Source organism: Plecotus auritus (genome assembly GCF_963455305.1).
Source record: "Plecotus auritus genome assembly, chromosome: 3".
Lineage (NCBI taxonomy): Eukaryota > Metazoa > Chordata > Mammalia > Chiroptera > Vespertilionidae > Plecotus > Plecotus auritus.
The window spans coordinates 41,813,264-41,838,669 of NC_137772.1; the positions used below are offsets into that span (position 1 = coordinate 41,813,264).

At 38.6% G+C, this 25,406-nt stretch overlaps 1 protein-coding gene across 2 annotated transcripts in view; it reads right to left on the minus strand.

Moving 5' to 3' along the window:
- Nucleotides 1-25,406, minus strand: part of PCCA (propionyl-CoA carboxylase subunit alpha) — a 402,018-nt gene that overhangs the window by 235,709 nt on the left and 140,903 nt on the right. For both annotated transcript variants that reach the window (XM_080662438.1, XM_080662437.1), the window contains exon 8: nt 17,600-17,636. In XM_080662438.1, coding sequence (XP_080518564.1) covers nt 17,600-17,636 — 37 coding nt within the window. The remainder of the gene's footprint in view (nt 1-17,599; nt 17,637-25,406) is intronic.

The following is a 25,406-nucleotide window of genomic DNA, read 5'->3' on the forward strand; positions in this document are numbered from 1 at the left end:
TTATCTCCATTATCACAATTGCCAGTATGCAAACTGCCATCATCTCTTCCTAGGACTCCTGTAGTAGCCCCCTAACAGAACTCCCCATCACTAGAGGTGGTCCCATTAAACTACACAGTGGTCAGTGAAATTCTTTAACAATATATTTAGCTTTACTTCTCTCTCCTGCCTAAAACATTAGGTGTATACATTGTACTAAAAAAAAAAAATCTCAGTTGTATAATGAAATAGAAATTATGAACTCAAGGATAGAATCATAGAAGGTAGAGAAAGATGGACAAAGATATACTTGTTGAATCAGAATACCAGAAAACACTATGCTAGACTTGAAAGCTCAAAATAAATAAAGAAAAATAAAGAAAAAAAGCTTAAACTATATCAATTTGAACATCAATTAATTTGAACATCAATTAATTTACCTATAAAACAAAATAAACTTCAACATCCTTTAAATAAAAATAACAAAATCCAAACATTCACAATGTCTACAATCCAATAAAAAATTAAGAGACATGTGAAAAGGCAAAATGTGATCCACATCAGAAGGAAAATCATCAACAAAAACAAACTCAGAAATAAAAAGCCTTAAAACAGTTATTACAAATACTGTTACAAATTACAGATATTACAAATACTGTCTGTATGATTTAAAGGATTTAAAGGAAAAATAATCATGATGAGGAATGAAGTAGAAAATATAAAAAATTATTATAAAATTTCTAGGTATAAAAATAAAATGGCTGAAAGGAAAAAAATCAACAATGTATAAAAAGAATTATATGCACCATGACCAAGTGGGATATATTTCAGTTATGCAAGGCTAGTTCGATATTCAAAAACCAACTAATGTAATCCATCACTAAAGAAGAAAAGAAGACCATATAAGCAGATGCAGAAAAAGCATTTGACAAAATCCAACACCCAATGAGTTCATCAAATTAGGAATAGAAGGAAATTTCTTAGACTTCATAAAGAACATCTACAAAATACCTATAGCTAACCTCAGACTTAATGGTGAGAATCTAGATGCTTCCCCCCTAAAATTAAGAACAAGGTACGGAGGCTGCCTTTTACCACTCCTATTAAACATGCTACTATAGAGCCTAGCTTAAGCATTAAGACAAGAGACAGCTAAACAAACTGGTAAGAAATAAACTCTTCATTAGCAGGTAATATGATTGTCTATGAAAAAAAACTCTAAAAATCAACAACCACTACCAAAAGCAAACTTCTAAAACTAAAATGTGATTACAGCTAAGTTGCAGGATACAAAAGTTATTGTATTCCTATACACCGGTAATGAAAACTTGGAATTTAAAACTAAAAACACAGTATCATTTCCATCAGCAGCAAAAAAACAGAATACTTAGGCATAAATGTAAGTATCTCCATGAGACTTATTATAAAGCTACAGTAATCAAGTTAGCATGATATTGATAAAAGAACAGACAAATTAATCAATGGAATAGAACAGAGAGCCCAGAAATATACCCACACAAATACAGTCAACTGAAATTTGACAAAGGAGTAAAAGCAATTCAATGAAGAAAAGAAAGTCTCTTCAACAAATGGTACTAGAACAACAAGCATTCATATGTTAAAAAAAAAAAAAATGAATCTAGACACAGTCCTTATACCTTTCACAAAAGTTAACTCAAAGTGATTGTAGACCGAAATATACAATCCTATGTAATAAAGAGGTAATATGCAAATTAACCCTCATGGCCTTACAAGATGGCTGCCTATGACCAGGCCAGCAGGGGGGTTAGTGAGGGACGACCAAACGACTGAACAAGCAGGCTGTGTGGGGCAACCAGGCTGGCAGGGGGGTTAGTGAGGGACGACCAAACGACTGAACAAGCAGGCTGCAAGGGGCGACCAGGCCAGCGGGGGGGCAGTTGGGGGTGATTAGGCCGACGGGGGTAGGGGAGAGTTAGGGGTGACTAGGTCGACGGGGGGGGCGGGGGGGCAGTTAGGGGCAACCAGGCCGGCAGAGGGGGGCAGTTGGGACAACCAGGCCGGCAGGGAGGGGGCAGTTGGGGCAACCACGCCGGCGGTGGGGGGGGGGCAGTTAGGGGCAATGAGGGGCGATCAGGCTGGTGGGGGCAGGGGCAGTTAGGGGCAACCAGGCAGGCAGGCAGGTGAACGATTAGGAGCCAGTGGTCCAGGATTGTGAGAGGGATGTCTGACTGCCAGTTTAGGCCCGATCCCCGGCAGTTAGACATCCCCCAAGGGGTCCCGGATTGGAGAGGGTCCAGGGTGGGCTGAGGGGACACCCCCCCCCCCCGTGCACAAATTACATGCACCGGGCCTCTAGTACTACATAATAGACTTTCTAGAAGATAAGTAAGAGAAAAATCTAGGTGACCTTGGGTTTAGCAATAAACTTTTACATACAACACCAAAATTGAAATCCATGAAAGAAAAACATTGATAAATTGAACTTTATTTGCAAAATATATCTGGTAAAGAACTTGTATCTAAAATATACAGAAGCTCTTAAAACTCAACAAAAAGAAAACAAACAACCCAATTTAAAAATGAGTAAAAGATCTGAATAGACAACAAAAAGATTTGAAGATATAAGATGGCAAATGAGCATATGAAAAGATGTACAACATGATTTGTCACTAGGGAAACGAAAATTAAAACAAGATACTACTACATACTTTATTAGAATGCCTAGTATCCAGAACACTGACAACATCAAATGCTATTCACTGCTGGTAGGAATGCAAAATGACCTTACCTAAAGCTAAATAAATATAATTTTACCATATGACCCAGTGGTAGGTATATACTCAATTGAGTTAAAAATTTATGTCCACACAGAAACCTGCACACAAATGTTCACAACATCTTTATTCATAATCACCAAAAACTAGAAACAACCAGGATATCTTTCAAAAGGTGAAAGGATAAACACACTGTTGTATAACCATACAATGGGATGTTGCTGAACTAAATATATATATATATATATATATATATATATATATATATATATATGCGCTATCAAGCTGTGAAAAGACATGGAGAAACCTTTAAATGCACCTTGCTAAGTTTAAAAGTGTAGGATTTTGCCCTAACTGGTTTGGCTCAGTGGATAGAGCGTCGGCCTGCGGACCAGAGGATCCCAGGTTCGATTCCGGTCAAGGGCACATGCCCAGGATTGCGGGCTCCATCTCCAATGGGGTGCCTGTGGGAGGCAGCCAATCAATGATTCTCTCACATCATTAATATCTCTCTCTCTCTCTCTTCCTCTCTGAAATCAATAAAAAAATTTAAAAAAAAAAAAAAAAAAAAAAGTGTAGGATTTTAACTACCGGTATGTGACTTTCTGGAAAGGGTAAGACTATAGATATAAAAAAAGAGCAGTGTGCGCCAGGCGTTGGGGGGGTTGAATAGGTGAAGCCCAAGGGAAACTATTTTGTATGAAACTGTAATGATGGATACATGGCATTATGTATTTGTCAAAACTCATAACTATACAACAGAAAGAGTAAACCTTAATTTAAACTAAGGACTATAGTTAATAATGTATCAATGTTGGTTCATTAATCTTAACAAATGCACCACATGAATGCAAGATGTTAATAATTGGAGAAACTTTATAAAAGGCTGGGATTGGGGGTATATATGGAATTCCACGTACTATCTGTCCAATTATTCTGTAAATATAAAACTGTGCTTAAAAAAATCAAGACTACTAATCATTTAAAGTGGGGGGGGCAAACATTTGAAAACAACAGTTCATTAAAGAATATTAATAAATAGTCATTAAGCATGTGGAAATATGCTCAATAGTATTAGGAATTAAGGGAATAGAATTTAAAATCACAAGGAAATAAAACTACACATCCATTAGAATGACTTAATTTAAAGAGAAAAACAGTATCAAGTGTTTTCCAAGGATGGAGTAACTGGAACGCTCAAACACTGCTACTGGAAATGTAAAATGAGGGAATGGACATTTTCAAAAGGAATAGAAATGTTCTATATATTAATTGTTGCTACATTTATTAAAATTCATAAGTTATGCACTTAAAATTGATGTATTTTATTCTTCATAAAGAATTATTTTTATAAAGCAGTCAAACAAAAAGAACAAATTGCCTATAAAGTAACAAAAATTAGATGGAGAGCTAAGTCTTTAATAGCTACAGAACACAGAACAAAGATTGGATTTGCCTATCGATCTGGATTTGCCTATACAGCAAAACTATCTTTAAAGAAAGAATGCAAAATAGACTATCATGTAAACAAAAACCAAGTTAATTACCTGTAGAAATTTCTAAAGGGTAAATTCCAGAAAAAAACAACAATAACACAAAAATAATCCTATTTTCAAAGTCAGAGATGAAAGAAGAAACAATGAACAAAGAAAATAAGCTTTGGGGTAAAGCTAAATAAACACTGGGTGTTTATATTCTAATAGAGGCCCAGTGCACGAATTTGTGCACAGGTGGGGTCCAACCAGTCTGGCCCCAATCGGCAGGGCTGGGCCTTTCAGGAGGAGGAGATGGCAGGAGGTTGGCTGGCCGACTGATTGGGACCCAATCAGGGCCCGGCCAGTTGTGGGGAGGGGCTGTGGGCCTATCAGGGTGGTGGGGGCCCATTGGGGGCGGGGCTGGCTGGGGGGAGGGGCTGCAGGAGGTTGGCCAGCCGGTCTCACCCCCTATTGGGGGGTAGGGGAGCATTCAGGGGCAGGGCCGGCCAGGGGGAGGGGCTGCAGGCAGATCAGGGTGGAGTGGGCCAATTGGGGGTGGAGCCAGCCGAGGGGAAGGACCCCAGGGGGGTTGACCAGCCACCCAGCCCTCAATTGGGGTGGGAGAGACCGATCAGGGGCGGGGAGGCTGGGGGGAGGGGCCGAGGGAGGTTGGCTGAACCGCCCCCCCCCATCCCCCCTCTCCCTGATCAGGCTGGTTCGCTGGCCACAGTGGGCGTCACAGCAACTGGTCGTTCTGGTTTTTTATATATATAGATAGTAATATATAATTAGTGAGGTAAATAAAGAAGGAAAATATTAGAAAAGGCATGAGGGATCAACAGGTAAACAGCATTATTTATTTATTTGGTAGGAGAATAAATTTTATACTGAAATTTCAAATAAGTGAATGCTTAAAAAAAGTTTAGATTAGGAGAACAGAAGATACCTGAAATTATTCCATTTGAAATTTCTACCATAAACACTGAAAGAATAGAAATAGTGTGTAAAATTTCCGTCCCAGTGGAGAGGAATGGGAGGAGAAAATGGAATAAAAGAGAACAAAAGAGATTTAGATACTAATCATTATAAAGAAACCAGGAATAGAGAGAAAACAAATATACCCCAAAAATGGAACTTAAAAAGCAGACAATATAAGTAAATAAAAAAACAGTAGTATACACAATAAATGTACATGAACTAAACTCTCTGGATAAAAGACACTGCCAATCTGAATGGAAGAAAAAGAAATATATCAGTTCATATACTTACAAGAGATACACCTAAAACAACAGTTGATGGGTTGATTGAAAAGATGGAGGAACACACGGAAAAGATCAAGATAAGTTGGTTTAGACATATTAATATCACATGAAATCAGATTTGAAAGAAAAAAAAATCACTGCATTTTGATAAAAAGTAAAATTAGCCAAGACACGTGACACAGTCATATTACCTACTAACTTACCTTAAGACTATATAGAGGCAAAACTTAACAAGCACAGAAAAAAATGGAAAATCCACTCATAAAAAATGAGAGATCAAAGAGTAAAATGTCACTAGAAGATTTGAACATCCTGTTAGGAAGGTTTGACCTATTATTGGTCATAGATAAAACACGACATACAATAATTTGAGAATATACACTCTTTTCAGTCACACATGGAAGATGTATTTAAAGTGACTCGCCCTAGCTGGGTGGCTCAATTGGTTGGAGCGGTGTCCCATACACCAAAAAGATTGTAGGTTCAATTCCCAGTCAGGGCACATACCTACCCTGCAGATTGGATACCCAGCTGGGGAACATACAGGAGGCAAAAGAACAATGTTTCTCACATCAATATTTCTTTCTCTCTTCATCTCTCTCTCTAAAATCAATAAACATATCCTCAGGTGAGGATTAACAAAATACATACCCTATATAATAAAAGGCTAATATGCAAATAGACAAAATGGCAGAACAACCAAACAACCGAACAACCAGTCCCTATGACATGCGCTGACCACCAGGGGTGAATACAAAACATGGTGGGCGTCAGCAGCAGGCAGCAGAGCGCAGAACACAGTGGGCGTCAGCCACAGCGGAATGATAGAGCAGGTGAGTGGGGGCGCCAGACCAGGCAGGACACCGGTTGCTCTCACTGGGGCAAGCCTCTGGTGGTTACTGAAAATTTTTTGTTCCCACATGCCACGGTCCCACCAGGCACTTGCACCCGCTGCCAACACCAGCCCCATTTGCACCAGCTGCTGGCGATGGAGCCACCACTTGCACCCACTGCTGGCATCCGGCGCCGGCCCCGATTGCTCAGTGCCTTCAGTGGGTGCAAGCGGCAGCTGCTGGCCCTGATTGCCCCTCAGGGCTTCTCCACCTCCCCCTGCTCCTGAGGGGTGATAGGGGCCAGCAGCCACCTTTCATACCAGCTGCCGGCGACAGCCCTGCTCGCACCCACAGCCAGCACCAGAGCCACCGCTCACACCCGCCGCTGGCACCCAGTGCCAGTCCCGATCGCTTGGCACCATCAGCAGGTGCAAGTGGCAGCTGCTGGCCCCGATCACCCCTGAGGGCTTCTCCACCTCCCCCTGCTCCTGAGGGGCAACTGCAGTAGCAGCCACCACTCGCACCTGCTGATGGCACTGGCCCCGCTCACACCCATCAGCGTGTGGGAGCAGTGGGAGTGGGGTTGCTGGGAGACAGGGGACCAGGGACCACAGCAGGAGGGACTGGGCAAGGGCACAGAGGATGGGCCAAGACCCGCCTCTGTGCCCACCGCAGTCTTGTGGCCACAGTTCCTTTCAAGGTGCACAAATTGGTGCACTGGGCCCCTAGTCAACTTATAAAACAAGGTTCTCTGTCCAGATCACCAGTTTAGGTCATTCCCCTTTTCTTTATTGGTAACGGATAGCTGACTTCCTCTCTCAGCTTTCTGTCTAAGGTCTTGCCCCTTCCTAAGGGGAACCTACACACAATGGTTAGTTGATACAACTGGCCAGTTTAAGACAACCATAAAAGACCAACAAATATTCAAAGCTTTCTATAGGATTAGCTAAATCCTTTGTTGAGTATGTATCTCAACCCAATTCAACTTCTCCTTTAGTCCAGTTTCCTTCATTCCCTCACACTGTTGAACCCAAGGGTATTCTCCCAATAAACTTCCAGAGTCTGCTTACAAGAGAATCCAAAATATAGCAGAGGAGTACATATGGAAGGCTATCATTACAGTGTTCTAAGCAAGAAACTAGTTTAAACAAAGAGAGAAGCAATAGAAATGGAGAGTTTATGAATTCAGGATTTAAGTGATGATAATGGTGCAAAAATTGCAAACCACATAATGAAATATAACACTGAACACTGAAACATGGAAAAAGCCTCACTGCTAATATCAAAATTGAGACCTCTCTACTTCCTGCCTCTGTGATCTGTGACTATTGCAGATGCTAAAACCTCCATCAGCCTTATTTCCTGAATAAGGCTCCAACAGAACAGAACTCCTTCCCACCCCACTACCTGACCAATGAGGAATAAACACTTAGGATGAACAAAAATAAATCTTTGTTGTTTAAGGTCAACAGGGTGGAATACTAGAGCTCTGATGAACTAATGATAATAGATTCAAATAAAAACTAGCACATTACTAAGAGTATTCCAAGGAAATATAATTCAGAATCTACTGGGAAATTTGGTTGCTGTGCAAGACTTTGCTACATTCAAAAGTTCCTTTTGAGACTACAAATAAGGAGATAGTTTAAATTCATGCACTATGGGGAAATGAATTCCATTACCAATATATTACCCATGCTGTGTTTATTTGGTCATAATTTTCTACTGATTTTATTGTTCTCTTTTAATTAAAATTAGTTGTTAGTTTTATCATTATCAATTTAGTTTTGGTATACCCTTTGGATTAGCAGACTTAACACTGAGGTGATGTACATTTACTAGTACATCAATATTATCTGGGTTTTAATTATCCAATAAGTAGAATGTAAACAAGTATGTGTTGCACTCCAACTATGAATTATTTATATCTCTACTATGAAAAATATATACAATCTCTTTAAAAAAAAGTACCTGTAGGTGATCCTTATTATCACTCAGTTTTTCCACTGGAAAATAAAGAGCCTTTTGAAGCAGAGTAATAAAGAAAGGTATATACTAGTAAGAAGAATACATAAATACAATAATAAAACAAGAGAAAGATGATAGACTAAAAAGAACAAAAATAAATAAATAGTGGGAAAAAATATAATATGGTATAATACAGAAAGAGAAGTTGTGAAATTATGCTTAAAGCCAAAATGTGCATGTTGGAGTGATAAAAGAAAATTTAAGCAGCCAAATGATGGTGACAAAGAAAGAGAAAGGGGATACAGAACACACATTCCCTTCTCTCAGGGACTATCATTCTGACCTCAAATGACCATATTACTTAAGTAATAGGAAAACAGCAAAGTAAAAAACTCATTCTTTAATTCACACACACACACACACACACACACACACACACACACACACCACTTTAACACCATTTTCTTCAACATAGTTGTCCTTAATCATTTCTTATTAAACCTCCTTACTCTATCAAAGATATCTTCTACTGAGGACTAAATTGGAACATAAATTAACAGGATATGATTGTGAAAAGGGTATAAATTGTAATATTTTTCCATAGGTTTCTTCAATATGTCTTTAACCACAGAGTCATATACATGTGAAAAATTTTCTAAGCAGCATGAAATAAATAGAGAAAAAAAAAGATTTCAGGGCATAGCCAAGTATTTATATCCTTCTAAAATATTAACAATTTGTTCTTCTATATATAAAAAAACACACAAAAAACATGCCACTTTTGTCATTGATATACCATTCCAAAAGGAAAACAGCCAGGGCAGAGAAGAAAGGACGTCCCTGTTCTTACACATTAATCAGACACAGAGGTCAAGGCAGTCAGAAGACTAATATCAAGAAGAAACATAAAGGAGAACCTAACTTGCAAAACATGAATGGTGTCACTACCATAGGTTAATGTCAAGGCAATAATGTTTAGTAAAAGACTCTCATACATTTGAATCTTAGAGTCCTAAAAAACTTCCATTAATCCAGCCTAATGAATCCAAGGACAGTCTACAGCAATTGAATAGCACTAGTCATTAAAAAGCACATACTAAATTTACTTGAATGATCTTATGTCTTTTTTTATTATTATCTACTAGTGGCCCAGTGCACAAAATTCGTGCATATTAAAAGGGGATTGCCAAAACCGGTTTGGCTCAGTGGATAGAGCGTCAGCCTGCGGACTGAAGGGTCGCAGGTTCGATTCCGGTCAGGGGCATGTACCTTGGTTGCGGGCACGTCCCCAGTGGGGGGTGTGCAGGAGGCAGCTGATCGATGTTTCTCTCTCATCGATGTTTCTAACTCTCTATCCCTCTCCCTTCCTCTCTGTAAAAAATCAATAAAATGTATTTAAAAAAAAAAAAGGGGGATTAATTAGAGAAAATAATTTAATATTGCTATTTGCCCTTTCTCTATAATAGAAGTGTCAGACATGAAAGAAAATTAGTGAAATGTATATGAAAACCTTCCTCCTGTCAGAGTCTGGGGCACACCACAGGACCAAGAGTCAAGTCCCCGCCCACCCACATGCACCTCAAAATCACATGAGACCCAGACCCACCCGCCCTGCCCCCTCATTGGGATAGATCCAGACCTGGCTAGTCCCACCCTTGTCAAGCCCCGCCGGGCAGGGAACGTAGCCTCAGGTCCCCTGGCCCAGCGCCAGGACGGGGGGCGTGGCTTGAGGTCCCCCAGCCCAGACTGGGGTGGGGAGGCGTGCCTTGAGGTCCCCCATCAAGCCCCGCTGGGTTGGGGGCATGGCCTGAGGTCCCCCGGCCTGGCACTGGGGCGGGGGGAGCAGCCTGAAGTCCCCTAGCCCAGCACCAGGATGGGAAGCACACCTTGAGGTCTCCTGTCAAGCCCTGCCAGGTGTGGAAGATGGCCTGAGGTCCCCTGTCAAGCCCTGCCAGCCTGAGGTCCCCTGTCAAGCCCCGTGGGGGCGGGGGAGGGCATAGCCTCAGGTCCCTGCTGATTGCTTGTTAAGGCTCCTTATGGGAACTTGGCCTCAGCTGTGGGTGCAGCCATCTTTGTGACGGAGTGATGGTTAATTAGCATATTCCCTCTTTATTAGATAGGATGTGCTGAGAGTTTATCATGATATACTTATTCATGCTCCTCCCAGGTGTCTCCATAACAAAACTAGAGATTAAGAGGGGAGGAGGGCTTAAGAAAATAATTGTCAAATTATTATCTACAAATGTTGTGAAAAAAAATCTTTAAAATGTGTGATTATACTTAATTTACTTATAAACTTACACATATATTTCTATCTGAATTCATTCACTGAATAACCACTTGCTGAATATATATTATGTGATGATCACTGTCTTAAATAACAGAAATACAAAGGAAACCAACACATGGGCAATTTTACTATAAAATATTAACTAAACAAATATAAAACAATCACTTGCAAAGAAAAAATAAATTATTTAATACAAGTAATCCCACACTATTTTAAGAGAAAAGCAATTCATCAAGATAATTCAATAAAAGGGGGAAGGAGTTATTTCTCAATCAAACTAAGACCCAGGAACATTGCAATATAAGGAACACACTTTATGAGATGCTTCTCCAGTTTCATGTTATTTTTCTCCTTTCCTCTAAATATTCTGAATCATTCACTCTTTCACTTTTCCTTTTAATAAATAGTTACTTGAGAAAAAAAATGTGTATTCTCTTGTTGGGTGTTCTATAGTCATATCTGTAAGGTCTAATTGGTTTTTAGTGTTGTTCAAGATCTCTATTTCCTTACTGATCTGCTCTGTGGATGTTCTCTCCATTATTTAAAGTGTGAAATTGAACTTTCCAACTCTTTTGTAGAACTGTCTATTCCTCATTTCAATTCTGTCAATGTTTACTTCATAGATTTTTGGTCTTCGCTGTTTGGTACATACATATTTATAATAGTATGTTTATAATAATCAGTATGTAATGTCTTTGTCTCTTTCAAAAGTTTTAAACTTAAAGTCTATTTTGTCTGATATTAATATAGCCACTACAGCTCTCTTTTAGTTACTACTTGCATGGGATATTTCTTTCCATCCTTTCACTTTTAATTTATTTCTGTCTCTGAATCTATAGTGAGTTTCTATTGACAGCATATAGTTGGATGATGTTTTTTTATCATGCTATCTGCCACAGTGAGATATCATTTCACACACACTTGGATGACCACAATACTAAGGAAGGAAGGAAGGAAGGAAGGAAGGAAGGAAGGAAGGAAGGAAGGAAGGAAGGAAGGAAGGAAGGAAGGAAGGAAGGAGGGAAGGAAGGAAGGGTATCAACTATTGGCAAGGATTTGAAAAAACTGAAACCCTTGTACATTGCGGGTAGAAATGTAAAATGGTTCAGCTGCCATAAAAAAAATAAATAAATAAACTGTGATGGTCCTTCAAAAAGTTAAACATAAAATTACCATATAACCCAGCACTTCTACAATCAAATATATATATATATATATATATATATATATATATATATATATATATATATATATATTAGAAGAAAATTGAAAACAAATGTATGTACACTCATGTTCAGAGCTGCACTATTTCCAATAGGCTAGAAGTGGCAATGGCCCAAATGTTATTTCATAGGTGAATGAATAAACAAAATCCTATATATACATACATGGATTATTATTCAATCATAAAAAGGAAAGAAGTGCTGATACATGATAAAACAGGGATGAACTCTACGTGAAAAAAACTAGACATCGGTCACAGGTATGATTCCATTTATATGAAATAACCAGAAGAGATAAATCCATAGAGACAAAAAGTAAATTAGTGGTTGCCAGGGACAAGGGCGATAAGTAGTGAATACTAATGGATACAGAGTTTCTTTGGGGACTAATAAAAATATTTAGAAATGCCTCTGGACGTGGGAGGAGGGGTGAGGGAAGAGTATGAGGATTAACTTGTAAGGAGGATGAGGGAACTCTCTGGAGTGGCAGTAATGTTCAATATGTTGGTGGGGTTTTGGACTACACAGATGATACATCTATCAAAACAAACATATACAGACTTAAAATTTGTTCATGTTACTATATACAAACTTCTTCAGATAACAAAATTTTATGAAAATATTGAATTCAGTTCATGATATTTATGTTGAAGTATTTATTGGGATGCACACTAATAACTGCAATGTACTTTGAAATGCACCAATATTAAGATGAATTAACAAATGGATAAATTAAGTGATAAAGCAAATCTAGCAAAAGATAAATGGTGGAATCTTGGTGCTGGGTATACAGGTACACAATGTAAACTTCTTTCAAAATGTCTTATGGTTGAAATTTTTCAAAATAATTTAGGGGAAAAGTTAACAAACAAGAAAAATATCCAGAAGTCATAAATACTATGCAGTAGTTTAGAATATAGGTATGATGGAATTATCATGTGGCAATATTAGAGTATCTTCTCTCAAAGACATAACATTTAAGCCAAGAGGTAACAAGGAGCCATTCATGTGAGGACATCAGCAAGAGTATTCCAGGCTCCCCTCCTCCTACAAAAAACAAACAAACAAAACATCTTATTCTATGGCCCTGAAATTGGGTGTGTTCAAGAAAGCCAGTGTGACTGAAGTACAGTAGAAGGAAGGGAGTAGTATAAAATCAGATTGGAGAGAAGGGAGGTGCCAAATTAAAGATTTATAGTCAGGGTAAGAAAATTTTATTTTATCTTAGTGCAATGAAAAGCCATTAGAGGGTTTAAAGAATGGATGGGGTGAAATGAGATAAATGTGTCCTATTATTTAGAGTTTTAAAATATCACACTGACTGCTATGTGAAGAATGGCTTTGAAGTGTTTAAGAAAAAGTACAGTGCCTGCAAGGACAATGGTAGTTTGGAAGAGAGTGTTGGTAGTAAAGATAGTGAGCAGTGAGTATGAGAGATATTTTGAGTGAACAATGGCAGTATCTATTGACAGACTGACAATAGAATGACAGGAAGAAAGGCACTAGGATAGAACTTGGGTTTTAATCACTGAGTGAATGAAGTGACATTTAACGAGATGTAGAAGCTATAGAAGAACCAGGTTTGGAGCATGGTGGACCTGAGGATCAAAAAAATTTAAATTAGGCATGATTTGTGATTTTAGGAAAGACAGGCAAAAGAAAAGAATGAGAATAATCTGGAAGTTGTTAAAGGACAGGTTTTAGATTTACAATTTCTTTTCCTTTTAAGAATCAATTTTGGCTTAATTGTATTAAGGGCCTTTGATCCAGTAAAAAGATCAAACTTTAATGCAAATCAAGCTCACTGATTTCTGTTGTCTATCTCTGGGGTTAAAGATAAACTGAGGATCAAGAGTCCTGTATCTTTAAACTTAGAGAGGTCAAAGAAAAAATCAGTAAAGAGAATGAGAAAGACAAGAAAGGCCAAAGAACAAGTACTTGGAAGTAACATATTAAGTCTTAACTGTCTCACACCCAGTCTTGAATTCCACATATAACATGCTTAACTGTTTTACAGTATTTTAAACAAAGTGGTGACTCACGTTTTAGCTATCATCCTTTAATCCCATTAGTTTAGCCAAAGTATAATGAAAAATCCATGCTTTTTAGAGCTAAATAAACCTAAATTTAAAGCAGGCCCACCACTCAGTAGTCCAGTGACCTTGAGCAAATTACTTACCATTTCTAATCCTTAGTTACTTAAATGTAAATGAAAATAATTAACCCAAGAATTAGCATTAGAAATAACATTCACAAAGTGCCTTCCACCGGGAAAGAATGCTCCATAAACAAGAGCTACTATTATGTAAAAGACACCTAATTCAACAATGCTCAATGCAGTTAGTTTCTTCCTTTGGCAGAATAGATTTACTTCTTTTCTTGTTTCCAGAAGAGAAGTAAAGACATCAGAGAGAAGGGGCCATGTAAAAGATGATCAATTTCATTTTACCATGAAACACAGAAGGAAGTAAAATAGAGAAATTTACGAGTAGCTATGACACATGGACAATTCACAACTTGTTTAAAACTAGGAATATATTTCCCATGGAAGCAATGATCAATTCATCTCTTAAGATGAACCCACAAAGGCTCATCGAAAGCATGTGTAGTTAAAATGTGATATATCTCAATGAAATTAGTAGAAAACAAAACTGATGAGTCACCAAAAGAATACAGAAAACCAAGAGACTTTAATCATAAGTAATTTCATTTCTTTTGGAAGCTGGTCACTTGAGAAAAAAGGTTTTATGGGAGGTTTCCGTTGTAATTCAGGGAAATTCCAAAAGCTTTATAAAGCTGATGACCCTGGTTCTTTATTATGTCTTATTTCACTTCAAACTGTATGGCTTCCCTTTCTTTCAGCATAAGCAAAACACTAGCACTCATATACTTAATAACCATAATTGCAATCATTTATTTTACAAATGAGAAGGATTAGCTGGGGAAGAATTAGAAGACAGGAAAGAAGGAGTCATAAAGGATGCGCCCAAATATAAAGAAAAGAGCCTTAGATTGAATCAGTAGTGAAAATCTGAAAGGTGAGTAAAGCACAGCATTAAATATTAAGGGAGGAAATCCAAGTGATGAGAATTGGTCAGAGTCCCATCATGACTCACTGGTTATTTTAAAGGTCACTGATTATTTTGAAAAAGTAGAAACAAGACATGAAAACAAGCAAACCAATCTGGAGCCTGCCATTTACACAAAGGAAATGCTCAAGAACTGAAGATTCATAATTTAAAATGTGGCACGTCCATGAAATTCAAGATTTTCTTCTCATCCATTTTTATTTCTCCAAATTCCTCCAACTATTGTCCATTTTATGTAGATACTATTGTGATAATAGTATATTATATCCATTATGTAGATAGTAACAATAGTATCTAAACTAGAATTAGAAAGATGACTTTTGAAATTGAAAAGTATACAATGGAATGACATGAAGTTATTTTAAGAAAGTCTCCTCAAAAGCCAGCAGGTATGCTGCATGCCTCTTAGGCTCTGAGGAATGCCAGTGATTTCAAACCACAGAGAGAAGCTTTTGATTGCCTCAAAAAAACACACACACACACACACACACACACACACACACAAATCAGTTCCATGTTGTCCAACTTCTTCAGCAATCTAGCAGATAGATCTTCCTGTGAAGTACTGAAATGCTCTTTGAAAATGATGAGCCTGAAGAAATGATTAGTGACGAGACGCTGTACTCAGATAAAATATGATTTTCTAGGGCCTACTCTTAAATCTAGGACCTGTATTATTAAGGAAAACGTTTTCAAAACAAACTACAACAAAGCACATGTAATTATGAGCCAATGCCAAATAATTTAGCCAAATCCAACCAGAAACAAGGTGCAACAAGCCAAATATCTTTTTAGATCACTGAAGAACTGATAAGCTCACCTGTCTCTATTGTAAAGAAAATATCCTATATAATAAAAGCCTGATATGCAAATTGTTTGACCAGGTGTTCCACCGCTTGCTATGATGTGTGCTGACCACCAGAGGGTGGCTCGGAACATGGCAGGTGTCAGCAACGCGGTGCTGGCAGCAGGCGGCAGTGGAGGCGCTGCTGGCCCCGGTGGGCCCCTACGAGAGTGGGACTGCAGTGGGGTGGTGGAACAGATAAGCGGGTAGCGCCAGGCTAAGGTGGGTGCAAGCGGGGGCCTGGTCAACCCACTGATCCTCTGGCAGACAGCAACCAGCAAATCTGGGCTGGGTCCCGAGCTGGGACGGGGAACTGAGGGTGAGTGGCAGCAACCAACCTCCCCCGGCACCTAGTCAGGGGGTTGTGACCTCTCGCCGGCTACCTGGGGGTGGGAGTGACAAGGACGGAGGTGCAGTGAGAATGTGGGGTGTCCGCAGAGCTCGCTCTAACTCCCCCTGCTACCCTCCCCCGGAATGCCAGGAGTCGTGCTCCAGGGAAGCCCTCACACTCAGGTGCCGGGCGCCCACGAGGAGCCCACCCCGAATCCACGCGGTCTCTTCTGGATGAGCCAGGCCACAGCCTCCGGAACTGCAGCAGCTGGTCCGGCTCCCCGTGGGTTCGCGCAGAAGCCGGTCTGCGAGGCTGGCCGGGAGAGAGCGCGCTGCCTGCAGTGCTACTGGGTACCCCAGAGGCCCACGCTGTACTCCAGCTGTGGCATCTGGCGCGCTCACCACATCTCCGCAGGGGGACTCGGGCGCCCTAACTCAGGCGAAGGGGGGCGGGTGGGGGCCCAGGGGCCCACGTGCTGCCCAGGGCCCAGAGGTCAACTGGGACCTGCCCTTCCACGCCAGACGCCCGCGCTTCAATCGCCAGCCAGGCCTAGGTACTGCACCCATGCAGGAATTTCATGCAACAGACCTCTAGTTTAATAAAAGTGGTCACTTTCAAACCATAAAGATATTTCTACAAATCGCAACTATGTAAACTTTGCCAAATCAAATGCTCTCCAAATGAATAAAATAAGTCTAAATGATCAATCTTAATGAGAAAACAGAACTAAAGAAATGTTCACGTGGGAGGCTACAAAACTTGGCCCTCTCAGTGTAGGAATGCTAAGAAGATGCTGTGAATTCCTAACTACCAAGTATTGTCTAATTTCTCTCATATCTGCAAATATCTATCAACTACAAAATAGTAATTTGATTAATAAGGCTAGTTATTTCATTACCTTGCTAATCCATGATAGCAATGTACCCTCATACATTTCCTTAATTAGCTAAAAGTGAAAATACAATAATTGTCATGAGCTCCAGTAATATTTTTGAAAATGCAGAGTTGAGAAACACTGCCCTGGTACAATTATGCCTAAAACTGCCAAGTAAAATAGTCATTAAAATGTCCTTCAGTTTACCTTTTACTCCAATTTAGAATACTCAGTTCTAACTTCTCACTTTCTATTTTCTCTTTCTTAGCAAAATTGGTGATATTTAATATCTTAGGAAAAGCAAAAACTTGAAGAGTCTTGTTAAACATGGTATCTGTGTTTTAACCATATACGTCCTTAACTTTAAATAAGTTTCATTCAACTCCGTACATAAATTTACATTATATTCAAGCTCAAGAATTCTTAAGACAATTCCTTCTTTTAATTAGTCAGTGATTTCATCTAATAAAAGAGCTATAATTAAGGTCAAATTACTCTTTAAAGTTCTCTTTAATAATAGAATATGGTAATTCGGCAGATAAATTCTTCCAGAGCGACAACTAATCAGAAACCTAAACTATAAAAATATTATTTGCTCTATAGGAATTTATTATTTACTCAGCCATATCTGCTAAAAGACATAGAAACTCTATCAAAGTTAATTTAAGAACTTACCAATTTCCCTTGCAATTCTGACAGCTTCATCTGCATCCTGTAAAAGCAGGAAATGAGACCCAACATTAATCCCATCAGCCATTGCACAATGTCTTTAGGGCAGTCATATATTGCACCACTGTCTCCTCTGATTCATTTAATGTTCAATTTTACAACCTTCTAACTCTTTTCATTCAGAGAAATGTAAAATTAATACCATAAGTGGAATGTAAATTTTACCTCATCATTATTATATTAAGAAACTCAAAGCAGTTTGAAATGAGCTGGCAGGAAGCACTACCAGAATTGCCAAATGATTTGGTGCAGTTGCTGAAGTTTAATGGCAGAATTTAGATGTTTACAATCAATACTAAGCCATAAATCAGATCATTAAAGCTTGTCCACAGCCAGCTTGTTTCTGTCTCTCTGATATTTATATATCATGTTTTCCTAGATTCTGTCAGCAGGGGGAGTTGATTCTCTATTGTTAGGGAGAAGCTCAATAGATTTTTCAGAATTAAAAAGGTAAATTCCCAGTATCTATAGGAATTATCAATTGTCCCATTCTCCCCCCCCCCGCACCCCTCCCCCACCACCACCCCACAACAACAACAACAAAATCCTTTAGAAATATCCATTAGTTTTTCTTCTTTTTTATTTCATACCTTTTCACTATTTTATCTTTAAAAACGGAAGTTTTCAACATAAGGGGAAAACTTCCAAAAAGCCAAGAAAAGAAAATGCATTCCAAAACAGTACAAGGTAAGAGTTTATGAATGTAAGGATTAGTTACTGCTAAATATCAACTAATGCCACTGAAAAGACAAAACCTTTCCTTGAATCTAAGCCATTTCACTGATCATTAACGCTCACCTAACATGCCCCATATAGGGCATTCTTGAAACATTTCCCCATATAACAACAAAGAGAAAGCTGAAAAGAAGGTGTTATATACATCCTCCTAGTAAATGTAACATTTTTTATAAATCAGTGACATAAATTAACTATCACAAGGAATGACAATAATTTTTTGAAACCACTCGCTGGTAAGCATGCCTGAATTTTTTAGAAAATAACTTTAAAATATTAAAGGGAAGGAATTTTTTAAGCTTTTAAGCGAATACTTTAAAAATGTAGAGTAATCAAGTCAGAATCCTTCCCCAAAAGGGGGAGCAGGGGATGTTTAAAACTGGTTCATTTATGTCTAATAAAAAAAATCTTCCTTAAAAGTCTTCAGTACCTAATAACACCCCCCTGAATAAGGAGGTTGGCAGGGGAAGTTGTCAGAAAAATTTAATTTCCTTTCATTAGCCAGTCTGCTCCACAAATAGGTGCTTGTTAAGTTCAAAGCAGTCCTGAAAGCGACATCAGTTTTAAGTCTTTTTTTTTTTTTACTCCAAGCAGTCACATCTGCTAATGAGATTTTCCAAAATAACAATTGTTTTCAAGTCAGAGATAAATCTATACCTCCCATTCTACGCCCTCCCCCCAAAAAATCAAGGTTTACTGCTTTATTACACCTTGCTGTTTTTGCTGACCCTACATTCTCCAAATTTTAGCTTAACGGGATAAAAATCATGAAAAGGGTCATTGAAGAATGTTAGTGGTTTCCACACATTGAGTTTGAAGGTTCTTTGTTGGAGCCAGTGACAGTTATTAGAGAATACTTCCCCTTAATAGCCTCTCTGTCAGGAAGTGTTAAACCTGCCAAATGCGGACAATTAGTGCCTCGCGAACAAAATACAGGAAGAGTGCTGGCCCATGGAGACTGGATTGTAAGAAGCAGAGGAAACTTTAAACAAGTCTTTTCTTTCAAAAGTGTAATAGTATATTTGCAAAAGATATTCTGAGAGAAAATCAACTGCTTTCTAAAAAGTTTGTTACCTTGAGAGATAAGGCAGATGCTAAAAGATAATTCCTAGAATTCATTAGTAATATTTTAGCATTATTTACATATATACATATTATGAATGTGTGTGTATAAAAAGAGATATATGTTTACACATAGCAAATCTTCTAAAAATTATTTAACTGCCACAAATTCAACACTTCTATAAACTGTCACAAAAAAATCTTGTCTTTCAACTAATCACTATTGCTTAAGTTTTCCTACTACAAAAAGCAAATTCTAATAAATGAACTTCCAAGTGAAATCAAACTACCTTAAAAATTGATTTTTCACTTGTTATTCATTCATCCAAAAATGTTTTATTGAGGACACATTATAGACTGGACATTAAAAATCTATTATCAGTTTCAACAATAAACTATTAAATACACTCAGCTCTAATACGTTCTTCAGCACATTTAGTTTTATTATTGGGCTATATAAAACTAATTTTAAAGAAACAAAAAGTACCATGTAGCTCTAAATTCAATGACACTAACTGACATATCACACAGTATAACTTCCCTATATGGTTATAGGCAGGAAAAAAATTTTAATAAAAAATTTGAATCAATAAAAAAAAGACCAAAAATCATCAGGAAATATAAGCATATAATTAAGTATTAGGTTTACATAAAATTAAATCTAAAAGGATAATATATAAAATATGTTCAACTTTTGTTATAGTTATAGAGAGAGATACAAATTGAAGCACCGAGAGGCACTTTTCATCTAAGTTTGGTAAGAACAAGCAGTGATGACCTGAAGGTAAACAAGCAGCACACTCACTACTGATATAGTATAAAATGGGGCCATCTTTTTCAAAAGAAATTGTCAGTATCTATCAAAAACTTGAGGACATACATCTTTCATCCCAGCAGTTTCGTTTTTTATAAGTTACCCTAAACACACACACACACACACACACACGAAGAGGTATGCAAACATTCATTATTTTCATTTTATTGGTGGGGTTCTGATTAGAAAAGAAAATGGGAACTTATATGCATAGTCCAAGGACACAGACAATAGTCTGGTGAAGGCCTGCGGGGGGCAGGTCGGGGTGGAGGGGGTCAATAGGAAAACAAAAAAACAAAGGGGACATCTGTAATACTTTCAACAATAAAGATAAAATTTAAAAAAGAAGAAAATCAGAAAAACAAGGTCTTCAATTGGGAACTGGTACCTTATTTTGTACATATATAAAATGGAATATTACACAGCCTTTAAAAGAATGAGATTGATCCAGGCATTCTTATTCATCTATTTACTCATTGATTTAGTAAATATTTACTGCGCAAATACCACATGAAATAATTGTTGCCCTTGTGAAACTTACAGCCTAATGAGAGGAAAAGAATAAATAAATTAATTGAGAATTGAAATAAATATTACATGGAAACAAACAGCACTAAGGGAAAGAGTGAGAGGGAGGAACTTATATAAACTGCTCAGAAAGAGTCCTTGCTAAATAAAATTCAAATTAAAACCTGGTGATAATAAATTCTGCATTCCTACAAAAACAATAGCTAGCCACCACACCATGGGAAGATTTGGAAGAAAATAACCTAGACAAAAGCAACAATATGTACAAAAACCCTAGATTATCCAGGCACTTAATATGTTCTACAAATAAAAAAAGACCCAAGAGGTGAAACTGAAGCACAGTAAGGAAATGGCAAGATAAAACAGAGGTAGAATGCCTGGCCTGTTCTGGCAGGGACTCATGGAATTTGGTAGAGTTCCAAATGCCTTGGCTCTATACAGAGGAATGATGACTCAGGTTTAAGTTTTAAGAAGATAATTCTACAAGGGATTAAGAAGTATAAATTGGTAGTTACAAAATACTCACAGGGATGTAACGTATCTCACAGTATAGGAAATACAGTCAATATTATAATCACTATGTCTGGTGCCGGGTGGGTGCTAGATTTATTGGGGGAATCACTTAGTAATGTGTATGTTTGTCTAACCACTATGCCATATACCTGAAACTAATACAAAATATTGAATGATAACTTTAATTGAAAATTAAAATTTTTTAAATTAAGCAGAAATACATTTTAGTCAACCTGCAGATGCATAAATGAGAAATAAGTTTTGTTATTAAAGGAAAAAAGAAAAGTCTAATTATATGCAAAATTTAATATGTATTGTAGAAGGGAAAGAAAGTTATCTGTAATATATATATAGTATGACCGTATCTACATTAAGACAGAAAAATACATTTGGATGCTCATAAAAACTTGTATTTGGGCACAAACAAAAAACTCAGCTTTAGTTACTACTTGAAAGTAGGATTGAGAGTTGAGGAAAGAAAGGAACTTTTACTTAACCTTGTATAACCTTAGATACACATTAAAAACTTTCAGCATAAAGATCAAAATTTCATACTACTTTCATAATTTAAAAATTAAATCATTCACACTTGAAGGTGTTGTCCAAATTATCTAATTAATGATTTCCAGGCAACAAATGTTATCAAAACAAACTAGTATTCCAAAAATCTGCTTAAACTTTCCATAGCTCCCCATTGCCTTAAAACCAAATTTAAACTTCTTACCCTGTTTTAAATACTTGATCCTGCCTGGGCCACCAGTTTCATCCCATCACTATCAACTTTGCACTTGACTCCCTACCGCAAAGCCCAGGCATTCTCCCCAGCCTTTACACATCCTACTAGGCTCCGCCAGAAACTCCCTTCTCTTCTACCTCCTTTCACCAAACCAACTCTATTACTATATGCCATATACTAGGACCTGAAGACACAGGAGGGAAAAAGAAAGGCACCCTCCCAGCCCTCCTGTAATTTACAGTCTAGTGAAAAAGACAGACTTTAAATATGATTGCACAGCAACTAAAAAAAAAAATCATTATTGAGATGCATGTTATACAGAAGTAGAGAGGGCTTATGACAGCAGGGGATCTCTAATTCAAAATCAGAGTTCCAGGACACTTCTCAGACATAGTGACTCTGAAAGGAGGCCTAAGGAATGAAAGTATGATGGAAGTCAGCATGGCTGGGCCTGAAGAATGAGCCTACAGCAGAGTTAAGCAGGCCTCACAGGCCACATTAAAGAATGAACTTCAGTCTAAAAGCAAGGAAATGAAGCCTCTCTCTGCCTGCATTTTGAAAAATTTTAGCATATAATATTATTACTATGTGTATTTCCTACTCTCTGTACTTCCCTATCCCATTAAAATGTAAGCTTCATAAAGGCAGAAATCTCCATCTAGTTAGTTCAGTGATATATTTCAAATGCCTAGAACAGTGCGCACAGCAGTTATTCAATGAACTGTTGTTGACTGAAAGGATGGAATGAAGGAATGAACAAATGAATCGTTTAGACAGAGGCAAGAGAATGTTAGTAGTCCCAGGTGGAAAGCAGTAGTCTAAGTGAGAAAAAAATTATAATTTTTCTCTTAAACTCAGGGGTGCATGCTTCAGGATTCACCTAATATCACTTTATTTAGAAAGCCTTTCCAGTTCTTCTCCATCAGGTTGGATGCCAGGCTATGTGACCACATTACATTCTGTTCTTCAATTATGACAGCCCCTGTTACTCTTTTTTATATATATAGATATATTCTTATTGATTTTTTACAGAGAGGAAGGGAGAGGTATAGAGAGTTAGAAATATCGATGAGAGAGAAACATCAATCAGCTGCCTCCTGCACACCCCCTACTAGGGATGTGCCCGCAACCAAGGTACATGCCCTTGACCGGAATCAAACCTGGGACCCTTCAGTCAGCGGGCAGATGCGCTATCCACTGAGCCAAACCAGTTAGGGCAACCCCTGTTACTCTTAATCTCCGTGAGAGCAATGACTAGCTCTGTCTCGCTCTCTATTGAATCCCCAGAGCTTAGCAAATCAACACATTATTTGTTGAATGAATAGACAACTATCCATCAGCTACCACAGAAATAAGTCTGCTATGATAAGGCAATCTCTTAAATGTTCTATTCCAATGCCAATGTTACAACTACTCTTCTCCAGAGCATCAATGTTATAAGTGAGTCAACTTATACCAAGGAGATGTAGTGGCTTGTTCAAATTCACATATCTAATGATATACAACAAGGAGGTACCACACAGTAGTTCAGGGCAGGGGCTCAAGAACCAGACAGGCTTGGGTTTTGGCCTCAGTTTAAAACAAAGTACTTTCCATAAAATATTGTTGACACTGGGCAAAAGACCAAGCCCAATATTTACCCTGGCCTTTTAATTCTCAACCAAGCACTTTCTTCAATGCATCACGCATCTTCAACAATTGGAAAGTTAGGTTTCACAGAACCTATTCTTAAAAATCATATAGCTAGCAATACCCTGCCGTTTTTAAATAAATATCGCATTAATTTAAACAATCAAATTTTACATGGCAATATGTTCAAATTGAAGGGCTACAAGTTTAAGGTATGCTAAAAAGTAATACAAAGCAGGTTCATTTAAATTTACAGATATTAAACTTTATTTAATAAAAATATGAAGTATTAAACTTTATGTTATCAAATACACTTGATCTTTATTTATATAAAATACATTTCCTTGAAGCAAAGCATCATTCCTTCTTCACAAATCCAACTTGGCAATATATGAAGATAAAGCAAAACTGATTCTGTTTAACACTCTTATCTTCAGAGCATTCTTGAGATAGTTCTCAGAACTTTTAATTATATGATACTAGAGGCCCGGTGCACGAAATTCGTGCACGGGGGAGGGGGGTATCCCTCAGCCCAGCCTGCACACTCTCCAATCTGGGACCCCACTGGGATTGGGCCTAAATGGGCAGTCGGACATCACTCTCACAATCCAGGACTGCTGGCTCCCAACTGCTCACCTGCCTGCCTTCCTGATTGCCCCTAACCACTTCTGCCTGCCAGTCTGATCACCCCCTAACCACTCCCCTGCCAGCCTGATTGATGCCTAACTGCTCCCCTGCCAGCCTGATTGCCCCTAACTGCCCTCCCCTGCAGGCCTGGTCACCCCTAACTGCTCTCCCCTGCAGGCCTGGTACCCCCCAACTGTTCTCCCCTGCAGGCCTGGTCCCTCCCAACTGCCCTCCCCTGCTGGCCATCTTGTGGTGGCCATCTTGTGTCCACATGGGGGCAGGATCTTTGACCACATGGGGGCATCCATCTTGTGTGTTGGAGTGATGGTCAATCTACATATTACTCTTTTATTAGATAGGATAGGGGGCCAGCTGGTTTGCCCTGAAGGGTGTCCCAGATCAGGGTGGGGGTTCCCTTGGGGTGTGGGGCGGCCTGGGCGAGGGGCCTGTGATGGTTTGCAGGCCGGCCATGCCCCCTGGAGACCCAAGTGGAGGCCCTGGGATCTGGGGTTTATTTATCTTCTACAATTGAAACTTTGTAGCCTGGAGCAGAGCCAAGCCTTCTTCTTGCTCCATGGTGGCAGCCATTTTTTGGGGGATTTATGCATCTTCTATAATGGAAACTTTGTAGCCTTAAGCAAGGGCTGGGCCGGCCAGGGTGTGCGGAAAGCTTGCCTTCCTCCATCACCGGGGGCAACCCTAGCCTCCTGCTCTTTCCAGCTCCCTGGCTGCCGCCATTTCTGTTTGGTTTTATGTATCTTCTATCATTGAAACTTTGTAGCCTTGAGTGGAGGCCTAGGCCGGCAAGGGCAGGTGGAAAGCTTGGCTTCCTCCATCGCCGGGTAAACCCAAGCCTCCCTCCTGCTCTCTGTGGCCGTAGCCCTCTTGGTTGGATTTATTTGCATATTCGCTTCTGATTGGCTTGTGGGCGTGGCTTGTGGGTGTAGCGGAGTGATGGTTAATTTGCATATTACTTTTTTATTATATAGGATACAATCAATATATGAAAATACTAAAGGGATTTATTTATTTTTTTAAATATATTTTATTGATTTTTTACAGAGAGGAAGAGAAAGAGATAGAGAGTTAGAAACATCGCCAAAACCGGT